Raw genomic sequence first — 25,432 nt, forward strand, 5'->3', positions numbered from 1 at the left:
TCCACTCTGTGCAACTCCCCTCCGCAGCCCTCGAACCCCCAAAACGAAGGCTTGCTGCTGGCACCAAGAACACATCAGATTAGCACCCATTTATTCATAACTTCATGGTTTTTCTGCAACAGCCAAGGTCAGAGCCATTCTTCTGGTGTGTCGAGTCACCACGACTTCCTTCTTCAAAAACAGCCCACAGCTTGCGGTTATTTCAGTGGAATTAAGCGTTTGTGACATCCTTGCAATGTGATCAATATCTAAGGTCTCTGCAGAGTCAACACAGGGGACTGAATCAAATTCCTTGAAAATTTCAAATATACCAAACTCGGCAGAACAATCTACCCATCTTATTTATCACAACCACTTCTACTACTTATCACCCAGGTAAACATACCCTCCTTCAAGTTATTTTGATATATGCTGTGACTGAGCTGTTGTACAAACCTTCCAAGTTTCAGTGGCTCCTTGTCAATGACAACAGGGATATTTCTCAGGTTTTATGTATAGTTCTTTATCTAATCAGTCAAACTATGCTTTAAGGTTCAACTGCAACTATAATTTCATTTGGCTTTGTTCCTTGTAAAGGTATACACGGTATTATTTACCTCAGAATATAATACTCTTGGACCTTGCTTATACAACAGATTTTTCAAAACATTTCCCACCGTTAATTCAAGAATACTTACTTCAGCCTTCATGAGCGACATTGGGAGCCTTGCTGCTAACCATGCATCTGCTGCTTCTTCTGTTTAAAGTGTGACATGCTATAGCCCTGCCTGAGGAAAATCTGATGAACAAGATGCTGAAAAATTAGTGTTGTGTTTGAGAATGAGGGGAAGGTGTGGAAAAGACTCATTACAGCCAAAACCCGGAAGATGTGCAAACAAAAGCATATTTTGCTGGAATTTGAGCGGAATGTGTGCCCGAGACTATTCTCTAAAAACACCTCGGTTCGAGCGGGGAAAAACTCCATGCAAGCACACTACTGTATTTCCTGCATAAGGATAACCCACCTTCTGCCCTGGTAAACCAAGGTCGTACAGTTAGCTATGGTCTTCAGCCACCTTACAAGGTCTACCACATTTGAACCGTTCACTCTTCAAATGCAGCTCACTCCTTAGTCTCACATCACTTTTTTTTGTGTGTGTGTGTGGTCTAAAAATATCTATAAATATTAAATTTCAGCCACTGAGCTTTGGACAGTGTTTTAATTTGGAAATGCGGGTACCTTCAGCCACATTTTGGATGCCCACACATGAACCATCTATCAGAAGTGCACTGCCTCGCCGTACGGCAATTGCAGTTGTCCTTGCAGCCCTGGCACCACGCTGACAAGCAACACCAGCAGATGTGGGCTAAACCCTGTGCACACAGAGGGATTCTGCCAAAAAACGCACTCTGCTCGGCAATCTTTTCCTCCCACAGGATTGGAGGAAAACTCATTTCCATTCCCACCTTCAAGTACTTAGAGCAGCGAATTTACAGCCCTCATTTACGTACTTCCACCAAGTAAAACGCTGCCTACGCTTCCTGTACATGTGCAAACATCTCCTAGACCTTGACCTCCAACAATGACTGTAATAAAGAAATGTCAGTTTTGAGAGAGTCCATGCTAACAAACTTTCCAAAAGGCTTGCTAGGAGGAGGGGTAACAGCCAAATTAACCAAAGAGGAGAGAGTCTCATCCTTCTCCTGCTGTTTGCGCAAAAGCGGCCACAGCTTACAGCTGGCTGAGAGTTAATAACAAGGGCAAACAAATGCGCCTTGCAGCCTTCATGACTTCTTCATCATCTATGAAAGGCTAAGGAGACCTGATGTACTTTGGAATGCATAGTTCCTGATTGTCATCTCCGCAGACCTATGTGAGGGATGCCAGGTCACTGTGCCAAGTTCCTGCTTCCCAGGTGGCTGGACATGTCCCACTCTTTCTCTCTCTGCTGCTACCCAAAGAGCTCCTCAGGTGCAAAGACCCATGTTGGTAAGGAGGAAAGGCACTCAGAGCACTCTGCCCATTTCCCCACCACATAGGCGGCTCCTCTCTTTGGAGGGGAAGACTTATGAGCACACTGAGGGAAGAGACAAAGGCTTTGCCCCTCCTGGGACATGGGTGCCAGATGTGACGACCTAGGATGCTCTCCTGAAGCACAGGACTTGGAGCAAACAGCTCCCGCCGCCTTCTGGGGACGCTGACTTTTCACCTTTCTGATACAAGGAAGGAAAAGGCACCATGCCTACTCCAGTGGCATTTCCACTCGCAAGTCTATTTTTACACTTCTGCTGGACATGGCGCAGATCTTCCAGTCATGACAAACCCAACAGGTTCTGATACGGAAGCTTGGAGAAACGTGTCCTTAGGTTTTCTGCACATGCCACAACTGTGACTCACTTTCTGTGGTTACCGAAGACAGAGACAATCTGGCAAGCCCAGAGCAAACGAGTGATATCACCAGCATGATGCACACGTTTCTAGGCATCATTATATTTCTCGATTAGGATTGCAACTAAAAAATTCCCAAGTAAAACAAGATGTGTGGGCATGGGAAATAAGTCAATGCCTTAGAACTGATGATTCCTGACACACAGAGTGTGTCAACAGGCATCTCATCCTGACCACAGAGTCACCATTGACCCTAAATGTTGCACGTGAGTGGGTACCACATTGATCACATCACACAAATAGGAATCAGCATCATCCAGAGGTGTAAAAAAAACATTAAGACTCCATTTTACCAAATGTTAACAAAATTGCCAACTTCAGCAAGTCGGGGGGAGGGTGTTGAACATGGACACTCAGTGAAAGCAGCTGCCTGTTCACATGCAGCCTGTTGTATTCTCCCAAAACTACAGTTTCATCTACACAAACCCTGGATGGTGATTTAAAACCCCATCCTGGTTAAGTTTAAAGGAAAGAGCAGCAACTTTACAGTGAGTAACATGTCGGGAATGGGTAAGCGGCAATTACAGGCCACAGATACAAATGGCAAATTAAAAGGTATATGTGACTGACAGGGGAAGCTGAAGGAATTAATGAAAGGCTCCGCAGCCTTCCAGGCAGCAGGACCTTAGGGCAGGTACGGGGCCATTTCAAGAGGCAGAGAGGAAAGTCAGAAACAGCAGAGAAGAAGTATTATCTGCCCTCAGTGTCTACTTCTGATTGCTTTTCTATTTCGGGAAGGGTCCTTTTATGGAAAAGTACTGATGCACAGGAACCTTCTACAGCCACCATGTTTACTTTCAGCCTTCCCTGAACTGGGAAAGCTCTGCAGCCGCAGGGTGTGAAAAGGGGGAGTGGCTGATAAGCCTCTGGCCCTGATTTCCAAAATACTGACTCAGAGCGGACCAGCTCCCTCTGAGGCTGTCACTGCCACCACACCACTGCCGGGAAAGATGCGGCCAGCGTGACTTTGCAAGTTGGCAGATCAGCAGGTAAGCAGGGTTAGCAAGTCCATGGCCGGAAGTAGGCTGGCTCAGGGCAAGGGGTAGCATGGCACTGTGCCCCCTCCGACAGCCATCACGCCTCCTTCTTCTCTGCCGGGAGCCACGCTGGCTGGGGCGCAGCTGTGTGCAGCAGCATGAGGCCACAGAGCGTCACGGTGAGGCCGACCCACCACAGAGGCGTCCACGTCTCCCCGAAGAGAAGCTTGCCCAGCATGGCCTGAAGGGAAAGACAGAGACACAGCTTTGTTGGTCTGAGCCATCCCAAAGCTTCCTGTGCTGCCAGAGCTGAAGGGACTTCTGCTGGGAGAGCCAGCCCAGGAAAAAACCTGCTTGAGGAAAGTCCTGCTGGGACCACCAAGAGAAACAGCTGCTGCAGGTGATGCTGGAGATGACCTACTCTACAATCCAGCCTGGAAGCACAGCCATATTGTGGTCCCAGAACAGGATTTTGGCAGATGTGCGTGTGCTTTCCTGCCTTCCCAGCACCTCTCGTGAGCCAAATGTCCAGTTGACTGGGTGCCTCCAGTCAATAAAAAAATGGGCACCACTGACTTGAGTTTTGGACACCACTACGAGCTGGCTGTGAGTTGTCAGAGCATAGAAACAAAGACTGACAGCTGCTGAGAGTGGAAAGTGAGAAGAAAAAACATGCAGGTCAAAAATGCTCTTGCTGTCACTAGAGGTGCCGTGTCTTCACGCCCAGCTAGGGTGGCTTTGGCTTGTCACAGGTGAGGTGTTGCAAAAGAAAAGTAAAACAAAGTAAAGCTCTCAGCTGCAGCTCTCGCTGGCAATTAGGAAAGCTCAGTAAACCTTACAGCTGCTGCAAGACACTACGTTGGGCACCAGCGTCCTTCCTCCTGCACCACCCAGATAAGTCCTACAGTCTCTGCTGTGAACAACTGTCAGAGCAGCTGAGGCCCAGTACAATCATTTCACAACTGCCTGTAACTCTCCCTCTGTGGCCAGCAATGCCAGTCGCACTGGGAGATGAGTGTCCAGTGTGACCGTTTCCACATCGCTGTGCTCCTCCAGGCTTTAGCGCCCAGGGAAGGGATCTACTCACCGAAGAGATGAAGTTGGAGGCTGTCGTTGTCACAGAGGCAGCGGCTGAGGAGGAGGAGAGTCGCAGGGCTTTTGCAAAGACCGTCCACATCACGGCATTGCACGCAAACACCAAGCCAACACAGCCGATGCGAAGCAGCACAGGCAGCTGTAGGACGAAAGAGAAAAACCTGTGTATTTTCACTGACCCCTCATTCACGCTCACTATTTCATGAGCACTTTGGAGCAAAACCTAACAGTGTGGGCTGCTATTACATGAGGATGAATATATTAAATTGCAGAAGGAAAGAGAAGCAAGGAAACAGCCCTGGATGAAGTGTGACCCTAGCATGTCCAGCTGTGAGTCCAGTCCTGGGAAGTGCCAGGACAGTGTACAGCAGCTGCCATGCCAGAAGCCAAACTCCAGAAAGCTCTCAAGATCTTGACGTGGGGCACACGCAATCCAGCAAAATGCCCTTCACCTGTTGCTAGATGTATGGAAAAGGGCAGAATTCAGCCCTGCCAGAGAGGAATGATGAAGCTGTACGTGCTGGTGCCGCATGTGGTCCAGGACCCATCAGTTGTGAGTTCGGGCTGAGACCAGTGTGGTCCCAAAGCACTGGTCCTCATCACCTCCTGTGACCTGGCCTGCCTTACTGCTACAGCGAGGGCAGAGCAGGGTCCTCTGCGAGGAAAGTCAGAGCTGAGAGGCTTCACGTCTTATTTTGCATGCTCACTGGAAGGCAGGTTTACTGAGAGCTCTCTGCTCCAGTGTTTAGCAGCAACAAGACCACCTCTGCATTCAAGGTCCTTCAAGGCCAACTAGGTTTTCAAGAAAGATCTCTGTCCTTAGACAACCTGACATGACATGTAACAGCCTCAGCCTGGAAAAAGGCCAGAGTTTTGCATTAAAAGCCTTCACCATTGGCAATCTCGCCCCAACCCCATAGTTTTAGTTGCTGTGGACATCTCCCTAACCCCCAGGTGTCGTGTACTTTACGTGAAGACACCAAGGGAGGAAATCACAGGCAGATCACTGACTCTTGCAAACACTTAGGGAGCACATGAGGGCAAGGTACAGCCAGGCTTTGTGTAAGCCCATACTGATCATGCCTTTATGGCCTGTCACTTCTCTCTGTCCGTGGTGGGATCTATCTTGAAGCAGACAAGAGATGTAGGTACAAAGCCACCACCAAACACAGCTAAGAGGTGGCATCTGCCCCGCAGGAACAGCTGCACTGTGGGCCCCTGCCAGCCACCCAAATCAATGGGGACCTCCAACTGTGTTCTGCTCCCACTCTGAAGAAGAAATTGTTAACCACAAGCTAGGGGAGGCCACAGGGAGTTTTGAAGCAAGTGATGTAGCAAGCACAAGGTTAAAAGGAAAAGGCTGTAAAGCAAAAACCTTGCTCGATGGCTGGCGCAAGCTCTCTGAGGCTGACCCCATCCCAGAGAGGGACAGTTGAGGTGTTCAGCCTCATTTTGCCTTGCTTACGGCAATGGTCTCCAACTTTATCAGGGCAACAGTAAATGATGCCAAACAATTCCCACCTGTGAAGCACTTTGCTTTCCCACCACCGCAGTGGCAAATTCTGCAGAGAGGGACAACCATGCCCAGCTGCTACTGGCCTTCTGAGGAAGAAACCTGCTGCTGCTGTGTTATGGCTCACAGTGGGATGGAGTTTGCCTCCTGGCTTCCCCTTTAGCCCTTGCTCAGTGCAGTTGTGTATGTCCACATAAGCCTTTAGTGGGTAGGCAGACTTGAGAACAAAGAGATGAGAGGGGATAACAATTCTCTGTGTTTCACCTAAATTCAGTATATTCTTTTCTGGATCAGCAAGAGCCTACCAAGGTATGCTGCTGGGAAAAAAAGCCTTAAGAAAAAGAGATTTTGTTACTGTCTTCAACCACCCACCAGAGGGTGTAGAGAGGATGGAGCCCAGCCAGGCTCTTCTCTGAGGTGCGCTGGGATATAAGAGGCAGCAAGTAAATGTTGGAACCAGTGAAGTTTTGATCTGATACAAGGGAAAACAAAGGTGATCAAACACTGGGACAAAGGTCAGGGGCTCTCCAACCTTGGAGATATGCAAAGCTTGACTGGAGAAGGTCATGAGCAACCTGTTGCAGAAGTGTGGATTAGACACCCAGAGGTCCTGACCGACCTGAATTGGTCCATGAGTCTATCAGTGCTGCAGCAAAGCTGGTTCCCACCATTACAGCAGCTAGGCTACCTTTAAAAGTGACCCTGAACCCATGGGTTCTTCTTCCAATCGTCTTCTATTGCAGAGCCAGGGAAACCAGCTGCACAGGTGGCATATGCCCAGAAGGAAGGTTTTCCAGAGAGAGGTCAAGTTCCTCCGCATCCCGGGCAGAGGAGTGGTCATTGCAATGGCACGCAGGCGCAGAGACAGGAACATCCCCAGGTGTTCCCCACAAGGAAGGAGGGAAGCATAAATTCTTCCCCTGCCAAGGGCTCAGCCATGCCAGCCCAGTGAGTCAAGGATTACTGTTCTGATTGCTTTTCTAACAAGAGATTAATTTCAGTGTACATTTCAGATAATCCAGAATCACTCCTGAAGTGGCAGAAGTCATTTTAGATGAAGTTTGGCAGGGGAGAGGGGAAAGTAAAGGAAAACTTTTGTTCCAGTGAAATGACCCCTCTCCTGGTCAGGCTACTACACGTCCTTCTACCCAGGAAATCCATCTTTGTGCTGCCATTAAGCTTCCTCCTACCCTACGTCATAACCTCTTAGAAGCGTCAATACACTTTTAACATTTGCTGCCGCTTTCCATGCTGCACAAGTGATGGCCACTCTCTTTAGACTTATTTTCAGATTTCTGTAGTTCTTCCTCAAATACAAAACTCCCTGAATCTCCGTCACCTTGTGGCTGCTCTGCAGAAATGCCTTCGTAGCAAGCGTGCAGGATTCAAACAGCAAGCACTCTGAAACGTTTAAACTTCCACAGTCCTATGCAATTTAAACTAGTAAGAAGATTATGGCATTTACTTAAACTATTAGTTTTACAGCTAAACTGATTAATTTAGTTCACAATTGCCACCTAGAATGGACCTGAAAAAAGTAATTGGAAGAACCAATTTGTTCAGAAAAAAGAAACATAATCACAGAATCACAGCGTGGTTGAGGATGGAAGGACCTCCAGAGATCATCTCGTCCAACCCCCCACCTCCTAGATAATGTTGCCCAGGACCGTGTCCAGGCAGTGTTTGAATATCTCCAAGGATGAAGACTCCACGATCTCCCTGGGCAACCTGTGCCAGTGCTTGGTTGCCCTCACAGTGAAAAGGTGTTTCCCGATGCTCAGGGGGAACCTCCTGTGTTTCAGCTGCTGCTCATCGCCTCTGGTCCTGTCACTGGGCACCACTGAAAAGAGCCTGGCTCCATCCCCTGTGCACCCTCCCTTCGGGTATTTATACACATTGATGAGATCTATCCTGAGCCTTCTCTTCTCCAGGCTGAACCATCCCAGCTCTCTCAGCATTTCCTAATAGGAGAGATGCTCCGGTCCCTTCATCATCTTCATTGTCCCTTTGATGGACTCTCTCCAGTAGCTCCATCTCACTTTTGTACTGGAGAGACACGAACTGGACCCATCACTCCAGGTGTGGCCTCACCAGTCCTGAGCAGAGGGGAAGGATCACCTCCCTCAACCTGCTGGCAACACTCAATGACGCTCCACTTTGTCATAGCACCCTCAAAAAAACCCAACCAGAACCCACCAAAAAAAATCCCATCAAATGGGCAGTATTTCTATAAATTTCAAAGGAGAAAAATATTCAGAAAAGACACTGTCAATATTTTCAGTAATTCCATGCTCTCCTTTTCTGTCAGTGGAGAGAGCAATCTTTTTGGAGGGGATTGGGAAGAATATCAGGATTTAAATTTTATGATTCTCCCTGCTATATCAGAAACGATCAACAGAATTGGTGAGCAGTGAGTTTTTTGCCTTTTTAACCATCTCTAATAACAACACAAGTCGATTTTCTTTTTTCCTGATGCGAGGCCGGATTTTTTTCAGATCAAGTTCCTCTTGTGGGTTCTCCTTTGGATTTCAAGTCCAAATGTCCATTTGCCACACGAATAACCACCCCTGCCCTATACCTAAATGAGCGTCTCCCCGATGTGCTTTTACGATACGCGTACGCTACCTCAGCGTCTCCCCACTCACACACAACCTTGTGTACTTCTCCACCTCAGCCGTGCCTGTGCGAGAGCTGACCTCTCTTGGTGAGGACACCGGGTGCCCGAGGTGAAAGGCCAGCCGTCCCGCGTGACCTTAGGCATAACGAGGTTTGAGAAACACGGACTGAGATAAAGATCGTGCCTTACAAACACCCAAGGTGAGAAACACGGATAAAGATCGTGCCTTACAAACACCCAAGGAGAGCTCGCCAGAGGAGCTGAGCCACACGGCGGAAATCAACTGCTCCACCTCCCGGCTCCTGCCACAACACAAATAGAGCAAGTGTCAAGAGAAAAGCAGATTTTATTTGCCTAAAGCTGAGGGCTGAAAACTAGCGCTTGATGCCCAAGTGTACCAACACCCCGCTTTTAAAGTAAAACCGACGTAAAGCCACTGCAAAGGTGTTTTCAGAGGTAGGTTTGGTTTCAGGCATCGCCATGACGTGCTTGGGAATTTCTGCTCTTTCACATCCCAGCAGACCAGCTCCTGCCAGCCTGCTGTCTATCCGCACTGCCACCATTACTCAGCCCTGGCGCAGCTCGCAGGCCGGGCTCCCTCAGGTGACTCACGGCCCGGCTCTCCCGCACCGCCCCGGTTTCCCAGCAAACCCCTCCGAAGGCGAGTGCAGGGGACACCCCTGGAGCAGCAGCAGGAAGAACCAGCCCGTCTCCTCCCCATCACGGACGCTGCGACGAGAAGCGGAGCCCTAACGGCTGTATAGCGGCTAAATAACGCCTGTGGCGGGCGGCGCGGGGGGGGCCGGCCGCACGGCAGCCGCTTCCCTCCACCGACTTCCTCCTTCCTTACCCAGCCTCCGGCCGCCTGCCCGCCCGGCCCCAGCGCCAGCTTCGCCGCGGCGGCCGCCGCCGCCCCCAGCAGCCCCGCGGCCGCTGCCGCCACCCCGCCGCCCGCCCGCATGCCGGGCCCAGTCGCGCCCGCCGCCCCTCCGAGCCCGCCGCCGAGCCGCCTTCCGGGGCGCGGCCCCAGGTGGCACCGCCCCTGCGCCGGGACGGGTGGGGAGGGAGAGGGCGGCCGAGGCGGGGCGCGTTCATGGAATCACGGGATGGTTCGGGTTGGAAGGGAACCACCTAGTTCCAACGCCCCTGCCATGGGCGGGGACACCTCCCACTAGACCAGGCTGCTCAAAGCCCCATCCAGCCTGGCCTTGAACGCTTCCAGGGATGGGGCATCCACAGCTTCCCTAGGCAACCTGTTCCAGTGCCTCACCACCCTCACAGGAAAGAATTTCTTCCAAATGTGTAATCTAAATCTACCCTCAGCCAGTTTGAAGCCATTACTGAAGTGTTGCTAAAGGGGAAAGAAAAATGCACATGTGCAATCTTCATTTATATACAAAGACTTTATTTAAAAAAAGAGTACAAGAACGATATAACTCCGATGGTAGACGTACAACACAGAGAAAGGCTCAGGGACATAGAGCAGGGACCATGCCTCCACATCCAGGGAGGGGTAGAAAACCCTGCCTGCATGGAAACAGTCCAGAAAAGTCAGGTAAGACAGAGAGGTGCTCTAAGGAACATTTGTAAACCCAGAACAACAACAACAAAAGCCACACAAGACAACAGCTTTGTGGTCCAAGACAAACCCCTTAAGATTGCTAGTAATGATCATTAGTTATTTCTGATCTCTATTATTACTTGCCAACAGAAAAACAAACCTCCCCTGATTAAGGTCATTTGTTTTACTTTTCTACTCCACATCAAAGTTCAAGTGGAAACAAACATGCAGGATTAAGCAACTTTAAAATTCATAGATAAGCTGGGGGAAATTCTTCTTTCCCTCAAACACCAAAGAGCCCCAACCAGGTATCTTGGCCCTTTACTTGACATGCGTCTTCCTCTTCATTCCCTTTTGCCCCACTGCTTGTGGGCAAAAGCAGTATCGTACAAAGTAGCCAAAATTAGAATGACTGTAGAAAAAAAAAAAGCTAAACACAACAAGCATTTGATACTGGTATATAAAAATATAAAAATGTTCTGTGTTCCACTAATAAAAGTTTCAGTTATTTGCAATAAATCTTAAGTGTGATTAAATGAACTTATGCTATACTCCCTAAAGTGTTCTGCATATTTTCACATCTTGTTTCTTAACATTTCTAACTTTTGTTTGATAAGGAAATGGTTGCAAAATACTTCAAAAGAACTTCCTGCAATGAAAATATAGAAGTCTGCTTGAAGTTTACACTGGGGAAAAATGTTTAAAAAGCATTTTAATTTCAAATAGAGAAAGAAAAGAATACAAAGGCAAAAGATATTTATAGTAGTATTTACAAGTCTATTACTAAATTCACATTTGTGCTTTATTGAACCAACTTCAATATGACAATTTTTAAGCAACTCATAAGTATTAATAGTTAATAAATTTGAAAAATTCATTTTAAACCAGTAAAAATATCCTGTGTTTAGCTAAAAAAAAAAAAAACACAAAGAAACTGTGCTTTTTAAAATTTGGCTCTGGTGGAAAATGTGGCATTTCAGAAGAGGTAGGAACCTGAATAAAAGTACAAAAGGAAACAAAAATCCAGGTGTGTTCCCAGTGAGAAATTTTTCCTTGACAAGGTACAAAAGTTTAAGGAAGTATCTTCCAGCACCTACACAAAATCAGTTTTTGAAAAATTATAGGAAGGTGTTAAAATGTCATTGAAAGCTGCCTACTTAGCTGGCATAAAATTCTTCACTAAAAGTTATTATCAGCATAAAATCCAGGAACTAAAATACTCGATTACTCTAGGAACATAGCAAAAGTCAAGTTTGACGACTGGCTTTTACTTATTCTGTAGACTTTAAAAATATGGCTCTGCAGTTTTGTTTGTGTCATTATAGCATTATAGTCTACATGCATCACATTTTTTTTGATTCTTTCAAAAAAGCATTTTCAACTCGCAGTTTTTCAGTCTCCTGTAAAACAGAAAAAACACGGGGGTATTAAGGACTACTTCTTTCATATTAAGGAAACTTCTTTCATATTTCTAAATTGATTTTAACCCAGTAAAAACACCCTATGTTAAGCTAAAAAAAAAAAAAAAATCACAAAGAAATAGTGCTTTTTAAAATTTGGCTCTGGGGGAAAACATACCATTTCAGAAGAGGTAGGAACCTGAATGGAAACACAAAAGGAAACAAAAATCCAGGTGTTTTCCCAGTAAGAAAGCTTTTTCTTGGCAAGGTACAAAAGTTTCAAGGAAAAGTGTTTTATACACTAAAATGGGGTGATTCTTCCCTGGGGCCTGTGAGGAGACAGACCAGCCATGACCTACACAACTGCATAAAATACGAGATATCTGTTACTTTCCAACAGAAAAGCAAGAATTTTAGGTCTCATTATCAAAGCTTATCTCCTATGTCAGGCCATTACTTCATCTGTATTCTGCTCTGCAACTTACCTCTGTAAGTTTAGCGTAATCTTTCTTAAGTTTCACAAGATACTGAATCTTCTGGTTTAGGTTTTGATGACCAAGCAATTTCCCATTCTCCTCAGCAAGAAAGTCAACTTGCTTCCTTAGCAAGTCCATTTCCTGTAATTAATAAATGCATTGCGTACATCTTAACTGTAGCCCCTCCTTCTCTTTTCAGAAGAAATAGCTTCTTTAGAACCATTAAGATACTAACATTTCAGTTTGTTGTAACATATGATGCAAGAGTTGGTTCATTCAGGAAATACTTATTTGTCTTAGGTCTCCTTAGGTACTACATTAAGATTCCTCTAAAGGGCAAAAGCACCATTCGATTTGTATTATGAATTGCAACAGTGATTTCCGTACCCAGAGTTCCACTAGTGCAGGAAACAGCATTACAAGTACAACTAAACTGCAAGACAAAACATTTTCAGTGGCAGTTGATTGCTAATTAATTCAGAATGTTGTCCAATTAGCAACAGCTCTACCTCCACTGAATAAGATTCTAGTGTAAAGACAATAAAAAAAAAATACATATAGAACCTTTCCAATTCTGTCTCTCTCTTCATATGTTTCCTCCAGTTTTGATCTAATTTCTTCTTTTTCATGAAATGCTTTCATCTCCAAAGCTCTTGTCCGTTCCATCTCCAGAGTCATTTCAAGACAAATATTCTCTTTGATTTTGAGGGTATTTTTGGTGTCTTCTAATCTGCCAATATAAAAGCATCATATAATATTAAAAAACAACATAAACGACATAAAGCTGAATTAGTACGTCATCCTTGGACATGTAGGAAGCCTCTTCTAAAAATATCCTTTTAAGACAATTTATTTTCCCTAGAACTCAGTGCTAACATAAGGAAAAATTGCATTCTGCTTCACAGATCTTGAGTTTGATACAATCACGTCACTAATCGGTGTTTTGGAGATGCTCTTCAATTTGGGAAGTATGCTGTTTCCATACAAGTCCACTCATGAAAGAAAACAGAAGCTTCACCAGCAAGAACACTAAGAATTCATTTAAGGCATGTAAATTTGCCAGATGAACTTCGTTGCTCTTCAAGTTTCCCCTAAATTGCTTGTTTGCATATGGCTTTTCCCCAATAGCCTTGTTGCTCAGAAGCATTTCTGAACAGCTCAGAGATGGTCTGAGCTTGTTTGGCCTGGTAACAGAACGACCACCATTTTAGACAGACGTCTTTTCTGCTGACAGTGTTTTGATTCTATCAGGCTCACAGAATATGAAACCACGCCATCAAAATTAGCAGCCCGTCTACTGATTATATGAACTTTAGTGATTTTGCATATCTGTTCAAATATTGCATAAATTAAAATGTTTTTGTCATCAGTTTTGTTTCACTGAAGCCTGGTGTTTAAGACCTGCTGTATGAAAACAGTATTCACTTGCTGCATTTGTCAAGACATTTTCTTGATGACAAAAGAATCCCTTTCCTCTGTGTATGTTATTTGTTTGTATGAGACTAACACCACTATAAAGCCTATTTCAGAGGCCAGACAGGTATGAAAACTCAAGGCACCAAATAGCAAAGGAACCCCTAATAAAGACTAGGGCTTCTGGAAAATTTAGTATTAATTACTTTTGAAATGACCATGTTCGTAAAACTTACAAGGATGAAGATAAGTTATTTACATAGAAAGCATTCCATGAAATGTAAATAAGTCAAATATTAGGATATTCAGCCACTATGAATCCTGAAGCAATACAGATTCGGAAAAGAATAACAGGGGTAGCATTTTCAAACCGATGTTTATCTACTAATTCAGTATTTTATTTCTTGACTACTAGCCATCCAAGGTGCGAAACACTTGAATTTCTAGGACTACTTGCACAATAATGCAAACAATCTAGGAATCCTCTAATAATAAACAATTTTCATTATACAAGCTGAAGCACAAAAAAAATAACATAAAAGAGCAAAGAATGAGACTGAAAAGATTTACAGTATCAATAAAGAAATGAACAGTAGTATTTCAATTTCATTTGAAAATGAACATGCTTAGAATTGACTGCATATAAAAGAAAAATAAAAGCCCTATGGTATAGACAATTTTAAACAATTCAGAACATCTCTTCCAATCTAAGTTTTTCTATGGTTCCACCTATTTCAGGGTATTTTCCTGATATAATACTACTTTTAGAAAATGTAGTAATAGGTGATACTACCACCTACTGATGAGAAAGAGTAAGAACTCAGTATGTCCTGCAGAAGTGTAAACATTTCCAAACTACATCTTTTATAGTTCCAGATCTTGGACTTTTATTGCTTTAATACACCTTTTTGGTATTAATAAGCTTAATACGAGTCTCCAGTTGAATGAAAAATATTTAAACTTACTCTGCTTTGATTTTCAGCATCTCCTCCATTGCTCTATTCTGTAAAAGTTCAAAAATATTAGTGACATTCTTAATGTTTAATATCCATATATTTAAAATTATTTGTCACAACTGATGATGTGTATCTCATTCCAGATCCTACCAAAATCATGGTACTGTCTAGTAAGTTCATGTCTTTGCTATATGCACATATTGCCAACTTCATGCCAGCACAAGTGGCCCACAGCAATATCTGCCCGTTCATACAAGCAGAGCTTTAAGAGGGGGTTCTTCTGTCTGGCAGATCCATGGCAACGTCTGCTGTGACATTCACTTCCCTTGGGCAGAGCCCTGGCTATAGCAAGCGACACAATCCTCACTTTCCAGCTCTGCAGAGATGGATCTTCAGATTAGTGATCTGAATCTGGTTTTGCTTATTGTGCAATCTGACGCCCAGTTCATCAGCGTTAGACCAAGATAGAAGCATCAGACTCTGTGTTTATTAGAATTCACTAGAAATCAGTGTTTGTTTCACTGCCATGAAATAGAAGAAGACATGTTAAAACTTCACAGAAGGTAAACCACAACTGACGTATACCTTAGCGAATCGTTCTTCAGCAATCTCCTCCTCTTTCTCTTTGAGATACTGAACATCAGGAAGTTTCTGGTCACTAGGAAATCCAAGAATGAGGAGAGTTTATCACAGAGGAAGCCAGTTGTAAAAACAACACCTTATCCAGATTAAAACAGTAAGTGTGTGTAGCTGTCTTGATACATGTTTGTACTCAAATACGAAACATCATGAAACAACTCTGGAAGGGTTTGAAGTTTTATATTCCAATAACATCACATTTTTCTTTGTTAGAGTACAGAGAAACTGATGTTTCAAAGAAAACAATTAAAAATGTAGTAACAATGCAACTGTGTATTAAACAGCTTCGGGATTGAGGTATTTTATTAATTCATGACATTCATGTGCATACAGACTGCAGAAAGCAACTCCTTCCTACAAGATGGTTGCTCAGTGGTCTTGGCAAGTTAAGAAGTAAAAGATTTTTTATATTCAGAAGACTTGGAAACTTGTTAGTTTTTAATAAATATTAGATGGAGACGAGTAAACACCGTAAAATTAAAATAATCCCCAAACCAACACATGACTGAGACCACTTCATTCTTACAGTGTGCCATAAGGCAAGAACTTAATTGATTAACAGTTATTGTAATTTTATGCAATTATAAAAGATAGCTATTTTCAGTAACTTAGTCTTTGCCAACATACCTAGCTAGGGTGATTTATTTTTTATATCTGGTGTAAACAGCCTCAGTCAGAGGGTATGTGTAGGTGCGGGTGGGTTTTTTGTTAACGTTAATTAAATGCCAGCTTAAAACATCTAAAAACTGAGAACTAAAATAAAAATCATATATTTTCATTGTTAAATTTCGGTACCGCCCACTTCCAAAATCCACCCAAATTCATCCAGTTTACAAATGGTTGGATAAAACTGCAGCAGTCCACTAACATCAAGGACAACAAAAAAACTTTTATAAATACATCAACAAAAAGAAAGCCAGGGAGAATCTCCATCCCTTACTGGATGCTGGGGGGAAAGTTGCAACCAATGACGAGGAGAAGGCCGAGATACTTAATGCTTTCTTTGCCTCCGTCTTCAATAGTCAGACCAGCTATCCCCAGGGTGCTCAGCCTCCTGAGCTGGAAGATAAGGATGGAGAGCAGAACAACCCACCCATAATCCAGAAGGAAGTAGTCAATGATCTGCTTCTGCACCTAGACATACATAAGTCTATGGGGCCGGATGGGATTCACCCAAGAGTACTCAGGAAGCTGGTGGGAGAGCTCACCAAGCCTCTCTCCATTTATCAACAATCCTGGTCAACAGGGCAGGTGCCAGATGACTGGAGGGTGGCTAATGTGACGCCCATCTACAAGAAGGGTCGGATAGAGGATCCGGGGAACTACAGGCCTGTCAGCCTGACCTTGGTACCAGGGAAGATCATGGAGAGGATCATCTTGAGTGAGCTCTCACGGCAAGTGCAGGGCAGCCAAGGGATCAGGGCCAGCCAGCCTGGGTTTAGGAAGGGGAGGTCCTGCTTAACCAACCTGATCTCTTTCTATGACCATGTGACCTGCCTTCTGGATGTGGGGAAGGCTGTGGACATTGTCTATCTGGACTTTGATAAGGCCTTTGACACCGCACCCCACAGCATTCTCCTGGAGAAGCTGGCGAATCATGGCATAGACAAGTGTACTCTTCACTGAGTAAAAAAACTGGCTGGATGGCCGTGCCCAGAGAGTTGTGATTAATGGGGTGAAATCCTCTTGGCGGCCGGTCACCAGTGGCGTCCCTCAGGGCTCAGTTTTGGGGCCAGTTTTGTTTAATATCTTTATCAATGATCTGGATGAGGGCATTGAGTGCACCCTCAGTAAGTTTGCAGATGACACCAAACTAGGTGGGAGTGTTGATCTGCTCGAGGGTAGGAAGGCTCTACAGAGGGACCTGGACAGGCTGGATCGATGGGCCGAGGCCAACTGTACGAGGTTTAATAAGGCCAAGTGCCGGGTCCTGCATTTTGGTCACAACAATCCCAAGCAACGCTACAGGCTTGGGGAAGAGTGGCTGGAAAGCTGCCCGGCAGAAAAGGACCTGGGGGTGCTGGTGGATGGCCAGCTTAACATGAGCCAGCAGTGTGCCCAGGTGGCCAAGAAGGCCAACAGGATTCTGGCTTGTATCAGGAATAGCGTGGCCAGCAGGAGCGGGGAAGTGATCGTGCCTCTGTACTCGGCACTGGTGAGCCCTCACCTCAAGTACTGTGTTCAGTTCTGGGCCCCGCTGTACAGGAGGGACATTGAGGTGCTGGAGCGTGTCCAGAGGAGAGCTACCAGGCTGGTGAGGGGTCTGGAGACCAGGTCATATGAGGAGAGGCTGAGGGGGCTGGGCATGTTTAGCTTGGAGAAGAGGAGGCTGAGGGGAGACCTCATTGCCCTCTACAACTACCTAAAAGGAGGTTGGAGAGAGGTGGGTGTTGGCCTCTTCTCCCAGGTGAACAATGACAGGACCAGAGGAAGTGGTCTGAAGCTGTGGTAGGGGAGGTTTAGGTTAGATATTAGGAAGAATTACTTTACTGAAAGAGTGGTCAGGCACTGGAACAGCCTGCCCAGGGAGGTGGTTGAGTCACCATCCCTAGAGGTATTTAAGAAACATCTAGATTTGGCATTTCAGGGCATGCTCTAGTGGCAGAGATTGTAGGTTGTTTGGTTGGACTCGATCTTAAGGGTCCTTTCCAACCATGAAGATTCTGTGATTCTCAGTGGATACCTGAATGAACTTTAAAACCTCCAAGTTTAGGATGGTTTAGTTATGCTTGAGCCTTTCAAATTCTACTACCGATCACCCTGTACCAGCTCCAAAGTAGTGACCTGAGCCTGCTCCAGCTTAGCGTTACAGAGGTGAAGGCTGACCTTTTCTCTACAGCTTGCTCTTCCCTGCCCTAACCCTAAATACCAAAAGAGCACTTGGTCTCACCTTGTGTTCTCATACATGTGCCAATGCAGTCCAAGATCCTCACATCCCATCTACTTGTCACATGTAACACCAATGATCAAATCATCTTGCTCTCTAACACCGGGCCACACAAAAGATAACTTCTACCTGCTGCTATCAGCTGCTCCCGTAAATGTACAAGGCATGTGTCTGGTGTGAATATCCCCACCTCAGATACCTAAGCCTGCTTTTGCAGAGAGCACGCAATAAACTATTAGCCTTTGGTGTATTCAAACCACAACTCTCATCAACTAACAGCAGCTGGGAATTGTTAATGCTTATTAAAATTATAACTCAAAGTCCCAAGTCAGGAATCCAGGAAGCGAGGAACAGAAAAGTAATGCTTTTTTGTGAAAAATTGTGTCCAAGTAACCTCCTCCATAAACTGTGAAAAACAATGCCACAGAACCCAGTTTTCCACGGTGAAGTATCCACTTCTTGTTTTTCTGTGATTCCCATTTCAATTCACAACAGACTTTCAAGTGTCTGTTGCAAACTAAGCAGAAGGCCCTAGAGACAACATCATCATCCAGTATCCTGCCTGATCTGCTTCACCTTGTGCACAGAATGTTTTCCACAAATGAATACCTTCATAATTGAAGACTACTGCACAATACATATGATGCAAGGACAAATTGGATAACTGCAATTTCAGCATCTAACTGAAATACTTAATTTTGCAAATTTAATAGTGGTCTTTTATGTTAAATACTTATCTTACCAAAAAGTCAGTTCTAAAACTGACAATACTGATACTTCATTGAACAGAGCTAAAAATTCTGAAAAGTATTTTTTGATAGATTTAATAGGTAAAAAAAAAATTTATAGGTAAAAAACCTCCTACCTAGCATTAAGTTACCGTTTACTAAATTGCCCCTTAAAAATGAATGGTCATTAAATATTTATCAACAGAATTACTTGCTACCAGTTAAGATTTCTTTTCAGAAGATGTAAACCAGCAGATTTAATTCTTTACAAAATTGAAAACAACGAAAAAACAAAAAAGGTAAGCCACAAACCAAAATATTTTGCCCAAAACTAAGCTGTACAGATTACAGTTTGAAACCTCAGAATATCTCCAATCTGAGGCACGCAGCAGTGCACCACCTTTTCAGAAGAAGTTCATTTCTTACCCTCAAAAACAACAAGATGGAGAACTGGTTCCATTTATTTCTATGTTAAAACTTGTGTTGAATTCATTTGGACATTTCCTATCTATTGAATCCATAACTGCACAAGTGATAATATACTGAAAGGGCTATGCATGTAATTATTTGACATAAAGGGCTATGCATGTAATTATTCTACATTCTATTTCCATTTCCTGTATAAGACTTTGTTGTATTTAAGAATTTGTGATTTAAAGACAATGAAGTTTACAAGCCACTAAACAATTTTCAGAGAAAAGGCTGAGTCAGTCTCTAATTATATAAACAATATGTAAGATTGTATTTCAAATAAAAACTGTAAATTTATCTTACTTAATTGCTTCAGGTTAAGACAAGTTCTTCTTGTTTTATTTTACTTTACCTGTTCTTGCTTATTCTCTGAGCTTCTACAAGACTCTGTAAATTCCTGTTGTTCTCCACCAATATCTGCATTTCCAGACGCAAGTTATCCAACTCATTTAATTGGTCCTAAGTAAGTAAAATTGGAAACATTTTATTTGAAGACCAAATTGCAGTTCCTGTTTTTATTTCCAGTTGAACATGGTTTTGAGTGAAATAGAAGACAAAACTATTTGCCAGAAAACAAGCACAGTTCTCTGGCAGAGATCTGCATCACCCTTCCACTTACAGTTTCATTAGAAACTTGATTTAGAATAAGTCAGAACAGTTTCATCAGCAAAAATGATGTTACTATTTGATATTCATGAACACGAAACAACTCAGTCCTTGGGAAAACGTGATATATGGGCATCTCAAGCAAGTTGTCACTATTTGTTACCAGCCTAGGTAAAGAGAAGACCAAGAACTGCCTCCTGCTCCTGCTTTAATGGACAGGCTACTGAGCACAGCTCATTAAAAATCTGAACTCCGTATTCTGTCTTATTTTAACCTTACAAATTGCCTGTAGAGATTAACTCATATATGGTACCTTCAGCCTTAGGATTTCATCATTTTTAGCTCTTCGTTCTTCATTCAGTTCATGTACAAGGTGCTCCAGATTTATTGCAGAAGCCCTCCGATCAGCTATTTCTTGCTCATGAGTTTCCAAGAGCTTTGCCAAATTCACATCAAATTTCGGGGGAGTTTTTGGACACTGGTAAGTTAAAAGAAACAAACCCCACAAACTATTAGTAAAGAACTATTTCCCCTATGTATTGGTTACATGTTTTAATACTTAATGGAAGGCGTTAATAAATGTTAATAAATTCTGGGCAGACAGATCAACAATAATACATTTAAGTTACAAACGTGGTGAATGGGATTTGACCATTCTCAGTACACTGTCATTTCTGGTCCCAGCCTGAAACTATGCTGTAAAGTTTATTAGTCCCTTTCAATGAGTTCTAACAATCATTACAATGGAAGTGTTTCTCTCACAAACGCCATACCTGAGGAAATGTTACTGAAGATGAGTCCACAAAGCAATCTATTTGCTTCATTTTTAGTTCATATTCATTCTTCCTCTTCTCCATTTCTTCTGTCATTTTGTCCAACTATTTGAAACACCAATTAGAATTAAATTAGGTCATAATACACATAAAATATTAGAGAAAACAGCGGCCAGATCTGCAAGCTTAAGTACACCACATTATTTTAGATTACCTTAGACTTCACTTTCGTAATTGTTTTCTATATTTACCTAATAACTGTTAATCATTCAACAGTTGCATGTAACAGCGTTTTTTGAAAGCATATATACACTATATACTGGGTACTGTGTAGTTAATCTGTATTTTGTTTTTATTGTTGGTATTTGATTTTTTTGCCTTGCTAACACAATCTACCTTTCAAAGGGCTTGCCAGCACACAAAAACTAGTATGAACTTTGCTGGCAAACATTACTGATCAAAACATAATTTGATACAAGCTAAAAATTTACTGGTATAGATTTAGTCAGTTTCCTCAAAGGGAATATGCTAACATGACAAAAGGACTCTTCTTTTCAAAATAACTTCTCCTTATTAGAGTTTTTGCCAACACAAACATATTACATTGCACTATGACAGTTGTGACAACAAAAGCTAAAATTTGGACAAAGGCTTAAAACAGCTATTTGGTCTGCAAAAGCTCCAAATAACACCTAGACTGCATAATTTATGGAGCTCAACAATTATCTCCATTAGTTTGTGGATGAGTGTTAAGCAGAGGAAAAAAGTAATCGCCTAGGTTTACAGTGCTTATAACCTTGGGTACCGATAGTTTTCCTCTGCTCTCAGAATAAACATTTTTGTGATCTCTAGACACCATTTCCAAAGCTTTTAAGGGTTATCTAACCTTTGTTCAGAAGCTTTTGAGCTACTACTTTGCTTTTACAGGAAGGAGCACTGCTCTTCACCAAGAGTACTGCATACAAGATGCTCTAAAAACGCAAGTAAAACCTTTTTCAGAAGCTGCAATTGAGAAGAATAATTTCTTTACTTTACCTGTTCCCTGAGTTCCTGGATTAGAGCTTCTTTCTTCGTTATATCTTCCTGCGCGCACTGAAGCAATGAATCATGTTTCTTAGAGGCCTCTGTCAGTCTTATCAGCTGCTCAGTGGTATGATGCAAGTCTTCACACAGAAGATCTCTCTATTTTAAGTCATTGGATGAATAAAGAAAGATATGTTAAAGTTATTACTCTACAGCAGTTGTTTCAAGATGTTTTGTCATTGTTGCCAGGTTTGCTGACAGCTACAATCATCTCCCTTTTCCCTCCACTTTTTCATCATGAATTGTAGCAAGCATTCATCTCTAAGTTTTCTATTTTAGCACGTTTTCCATATCCGTTGTCTTGGTTGCAGAACAAAAACTTTCCTACAGTATAGTTACAGTTAAGATACTTGTGGAAGATGTTTGGAATCAACCACTGTTTGAAAGTACAATGTACACTTAAAAAAGATACGATTCTTTAAAAAAGAAACTGGAAAAGAATGTACAGATTTTAATCCATGCTGAGTTAGTGACCACAGTTTTAGCGCACTGCTATTCTGTAGATCTCTGGATTTATTCTAGAATCTAGACTCTCACCCGATGTGATAAGGCATCATACTTACACAAGGTGTGTTGACCTAGAAGGAGAAACAGTACTTAGTATTTTAAATGCCAACCTTGGATTAGTAGTTCTTGTCCAGTCAAGAAAGCATGAAGGAAATTTGTAACTGATACACCGTGCCAAAGAAGGAGAAACACTATGATTTTATCAGGATCTGGATACACCCAAGGATAACAACGTAATAAGAATTGTTACTTCAGTTTAAAAAAAAAAAAAACAACACCACAAAACCCTCCCCAAAACCTGAGATTTGGCAGGCAACTCAGTTTAGGATTTCAGAATGTCAAATTTAGATATGCTTATTAATGAAGATAGTCTGTTTACTAAACACAGTGGAAATCTATTTAAGAATAGTTTTTTGAGAAGCAAACACTACCCTGGAAGACTTGTTTGGTGCTATATGATTGGACTAAGCATATGTAATATGACAGATGATCTTGTAGAAATTGCTTGTAAGGAGAGGCTGGTGGTTTTAACTGATGGACGTGTTCATCAAAATAATGGTGAGAGCAGTAACAGGAAAGAAAGTTTTAAAAAAAAATACGATTTTAAAAAGCAAAACCACTGTTGAATCAACCATGCATCCTAGACCTGTTTCCAGCAGGTGGAGCTTTTAGTTAAAATTATGAGGAAAGAAAAGATGTTACTGAATATAGTAGCAGTGGGGCAAGAGATAATATTAAACATGATGTATTCTTCTACCTATTTTAATTTCTCAGCTGCATCACCTAATGTTGCCACTAAATTCAGCTGATGACTCCTTAGTGGCCTTAACAAAATTAAATCAGGCTTTTAGCATAGGTTTTTATGAAGTAGCTTATAAAATATTTATGTCAACTAATGTGATAATTTAACAGAATTTGTCAGGTATCCCATGAAAAATTCCTTTAAGAACAGCTTAACTAGCTTTAGTTTGAACAAAAATGAGGTTAGGTTTTACACAAGAATTTTAAGCAAAACCACATCCAATTCATCTGGTGAACAAATAATCACAATATATCAACATTATTGTTTTTACCTCAATGTTATCAGCTATTTGTTTTCTCTCTAAGGCTTCCCTCAGTTCTTCAATCTTCTTTTCCTGATCCTCTATGATTCCTTTGCTTTCTTCTTTTGCAGCCAGAACAAGATTATACTTGCACTACGAAAAAGATTAAATTAAATTTTAGGATGTTTCAGGAAAACATGTTATCAAAGAAAATTGGCAAACTTAATACAAGTAAATGTATATCACAAAGCTTATGATGACAACTACAGAAGTTTACCATCTCAGTGTCAATGACTAAAATCAGAATGATATATCATACTTGCTAAATTGTACAAGCTATGTTGTTAGAAATGAGTTGTCAGAACGATAGAAACACATTAATTTAATATGCATTAGTCACAATACATATTAACCACTAAAACCTTTATTGAGAAAGACAGATAAGCGTATTATGTAGAAATGTCTCATCAACATTGTGTCTGTAGGACCTTTTGAATTCATAGTTCATACATATACAGCATCTAAAGCATTCTGTGGGTTGCTCTATCAGTTTGCAAACCTGACCTATTTTAATAAAGAGGATGCATCATATTTATTCATAGTTATTCAAATACATAGTTTTAGTTCTTTACACTTATGTTTACAGATATAAACATATAACATCAGCAGCGTAAAAATTCACTCCCTCAAAAATGAATTTACAATTCAGCTTCAATTGTTGAGGTCTTAAATTGCCAGTTTCTGAGAAAATCTGAATGTGACTGTCAGCTGAGTGTAGTTTACAGGAGGTGAAGAAGTCCCTTTAGAGACAGTGCTCTTTACCCACCACATGGAAAGAGTTCAGTTTTCAAGACAGCCTTAGGCATAAAATGTTCAGAAGATTTCAACATGTCAAAACAAAGAAGTTTCCTTCTGAAATGCTACAGCAAGTTATGCTGTTTGAGACCCATGATAAGACATGTCATTGCCTTCCATTACCATGTCCTTCAAAATGACAGAACATACATTTATATCCTTGAGCTCTCTTGTCAGCCCATCTATGGTCTCAGTTTTATGATTAATTGAAGACCTCAGCTCCTGGATCTGTCTCATCAAGTCAGTTACAACTTCCTGCAACATAAAAAAAAGTTAATCCCAATACATTAAAGATATACTGTATATATTTCATTACTGGACTTTCTTTGGTGTATAATTTGTCAATCCCAAATTTCAAACAGCCATTTGAAATTGAAGCATCAATATGCACGTGTAAAAGAATAACAGGAAATTTGTTGTCAAATCATTGGCTTTTGTTCTAAGCACTTACATAAAGAATTAAATAACCTGCTGTGTTCATTAGAAGAGAAGACTAGCCCTCTGATTGAGTCTCAGGCTGTAATGGGTTTCTAACAGGACAAGAGAACTACTGTAATTACGTTTGTTTGTAATAGAAAAAGGCAGATTGAAGAAACGCCACTGCACTGACAATACCAGATTCTTCTGACCTTATATGTGTCAAATTTTTGGTTTTAGCATGGAAAAGGCAAGACTTACCAATGCATCATGCTGGATAGTAAGCACACTATGTGATTTCTTATGCCTGTTTTATAGACAGCGTAAATGCTTGTACTATGCGAGCTTTTGCTATTTAAGCTTTCAGAGCACTAGAGCAGTCTTTTCATGTAAAAGTGCTTTGATTTCATTAATAGAGATGCCCACAGTCACGTTATACATCACCTTTCTTACCTTTTCTATTAGCCCATTACAACATGACATTGACTAGAAGGCCCTATTAATCATGGGGGGAATTATGCACTGTTTATGCATTAAATGTTTTGTCCAGTAGACAGCTTTACCTTGATCTTTGTTTTGTTTAACCTTCAGTTATCTTATGTTTTCTCTGAATGCATACCAGTTTCCTACTGTCCTGCAAAGTCCATGCTAGTAAAAGGTAGGATTTATTTCACACAGCCAGGATTGCCTAGAATCACAGAATTACTAAGTATCATAGAAAGGCTCTGAGCTTTCAACTCTTCTATAGAACATAGTTACCCGCAAAACTGGGTATCAGTAATAGAAAAAAGCCCAAACCTTATCCGCATCATTTGTCTTCTTCAAAGAAATGATAGACTCTTCAGCAGCAGCCAGCTCCTGCTCCAATTTCTGCAGTTTTGCTTCCTAGAATAATAATTGTGAAGAGACTTAATTACTTTTGAAGTATGGCTTTGTGCTTCACAAAAACATGAGAAAAAAAAAAAAAGGAACTCAGTTGTTTACCTT

At 42.2% G+C, this 25,432-nt stretch overlaps 2 protein-coding genes across 3 annotated transcripts in view; both read right to left on the bottom strand.

Annotated features, from left to right (window-relative positions):
* Positions 1-2,693: 2,693 nt before the first annotated feature.
* On the bottom strand, positions 2,694-9,644 carry TMEM42 (transmembrane protein 42). Its single transcript, XM_074575241.1, has 3 exons — positions 9,481-9,644; positions 4,493-4,639; positions 2,694-3,646 (listed from the first exon to the last, which is right to left on the bottom strand). The coding sequence occupies exons 1-3, from the start codon at positions 9,589-9,591 to the stop codon at positions 3,503-3,505; spliced, it is 402 nt and encodes a 133-aa protein (XP_074431342.1). The 5' UTR covers positions 9,592-9,644; the 3' UTR covers positions 2,694-3,502.
* A 388-nt stretch (positions 9,645-10,032) lies between these two features.
* Positions 10,033-25,432, bottom strand: part of KIF15 (kinesin family member 15) — a 40,467-nt gene continuing 25,067 nt past the window's right edge. For both annotated transcript variants that reach the window (XM_074575243.1, XM_074575242.1), the window contains 12 exons: positions 25,244-25,330; positions 24,179-24,283; positions 23,204-23,326; positions 21,576-21,722; positions 20,541-20,645; positions 20,081-20,245; positions 19,514-19,620; positions 15,022-15,094; positions 14,446-14,483; positions 12,632-12,797; positions 12,077-12,208; positions 10,033-11,591 (listed from right to left, as the gene is read on the bottom strand). In XM_074575243.1, coding sequence (XP_074431344.1) covers positions 11,535-11,591; positions 12,077-12,208; positions 12,632-12,797; positions 14,446-14,483; positions 15,022-15,094; positions 19,514-19,620; positions 20,081-20,245; positions 20,541-20,645; positions 21,576-21,722; positions 23,204-23,326; positions 24,179-24,283; positions 25,244-25,330 — 1,305 coding nt within the window. In that variant the 3' untranslated portion in view covers positions 10,033-11,534. The remainder of the gene's footprint in view (positions 11,592-12,076; positions 12,209-12,631; positions 12,798-14,445; positions 14,484-15,021; positions 15,095-19,513; positions 19,621-20,080; positions 20,246-20,540; positions 20,646-21,575; positions 21,723-23,203; positions 23,327-24,178; positions 24,284-25,243; positions 25,331-25,432) is intronic.

Source organism: Larus michahellis, chromosome 2 (genome assembly GCF_964199755.1).
Source record: "Larus michahellis chromosome 2, bLarMic1.1, whole genome shotgun sequence".
NCBI lineage: Eukaryota > Metazoa > Chordata > Aves > Charadriiformes > Laridae > Larus > Larus michahellis.

What these genes read in the sequence shown, in the direction of transcription:
- TMEM42 (XM_074575241.1), bottom strand. Translation starts at nt 9,591, where the DNA reads ATGCGGGCGGGCGGCGGGGTGGCGGCAGCGGCCGCGGGGCTGCTGGGG. An exon ending in GGCAGGCGGCCGGAGGCTGG is followed by an intron (nt 4,640 to 9,480) that starts GTAAGGAAGGAG and finishes TTCGTCCTACAG; the next exon opens with CTGCCTGTGCTGCTTCGCAT. An exon ending in CCTCCAACTTCATCTCTTCG is followed by an intron (nt 3,647 to 4,492) that starts GTGAGTAGATCC and finishes CTTTCCCTTCAG; the next exon opens with GCCATGCTGGGCAAGCTTCT.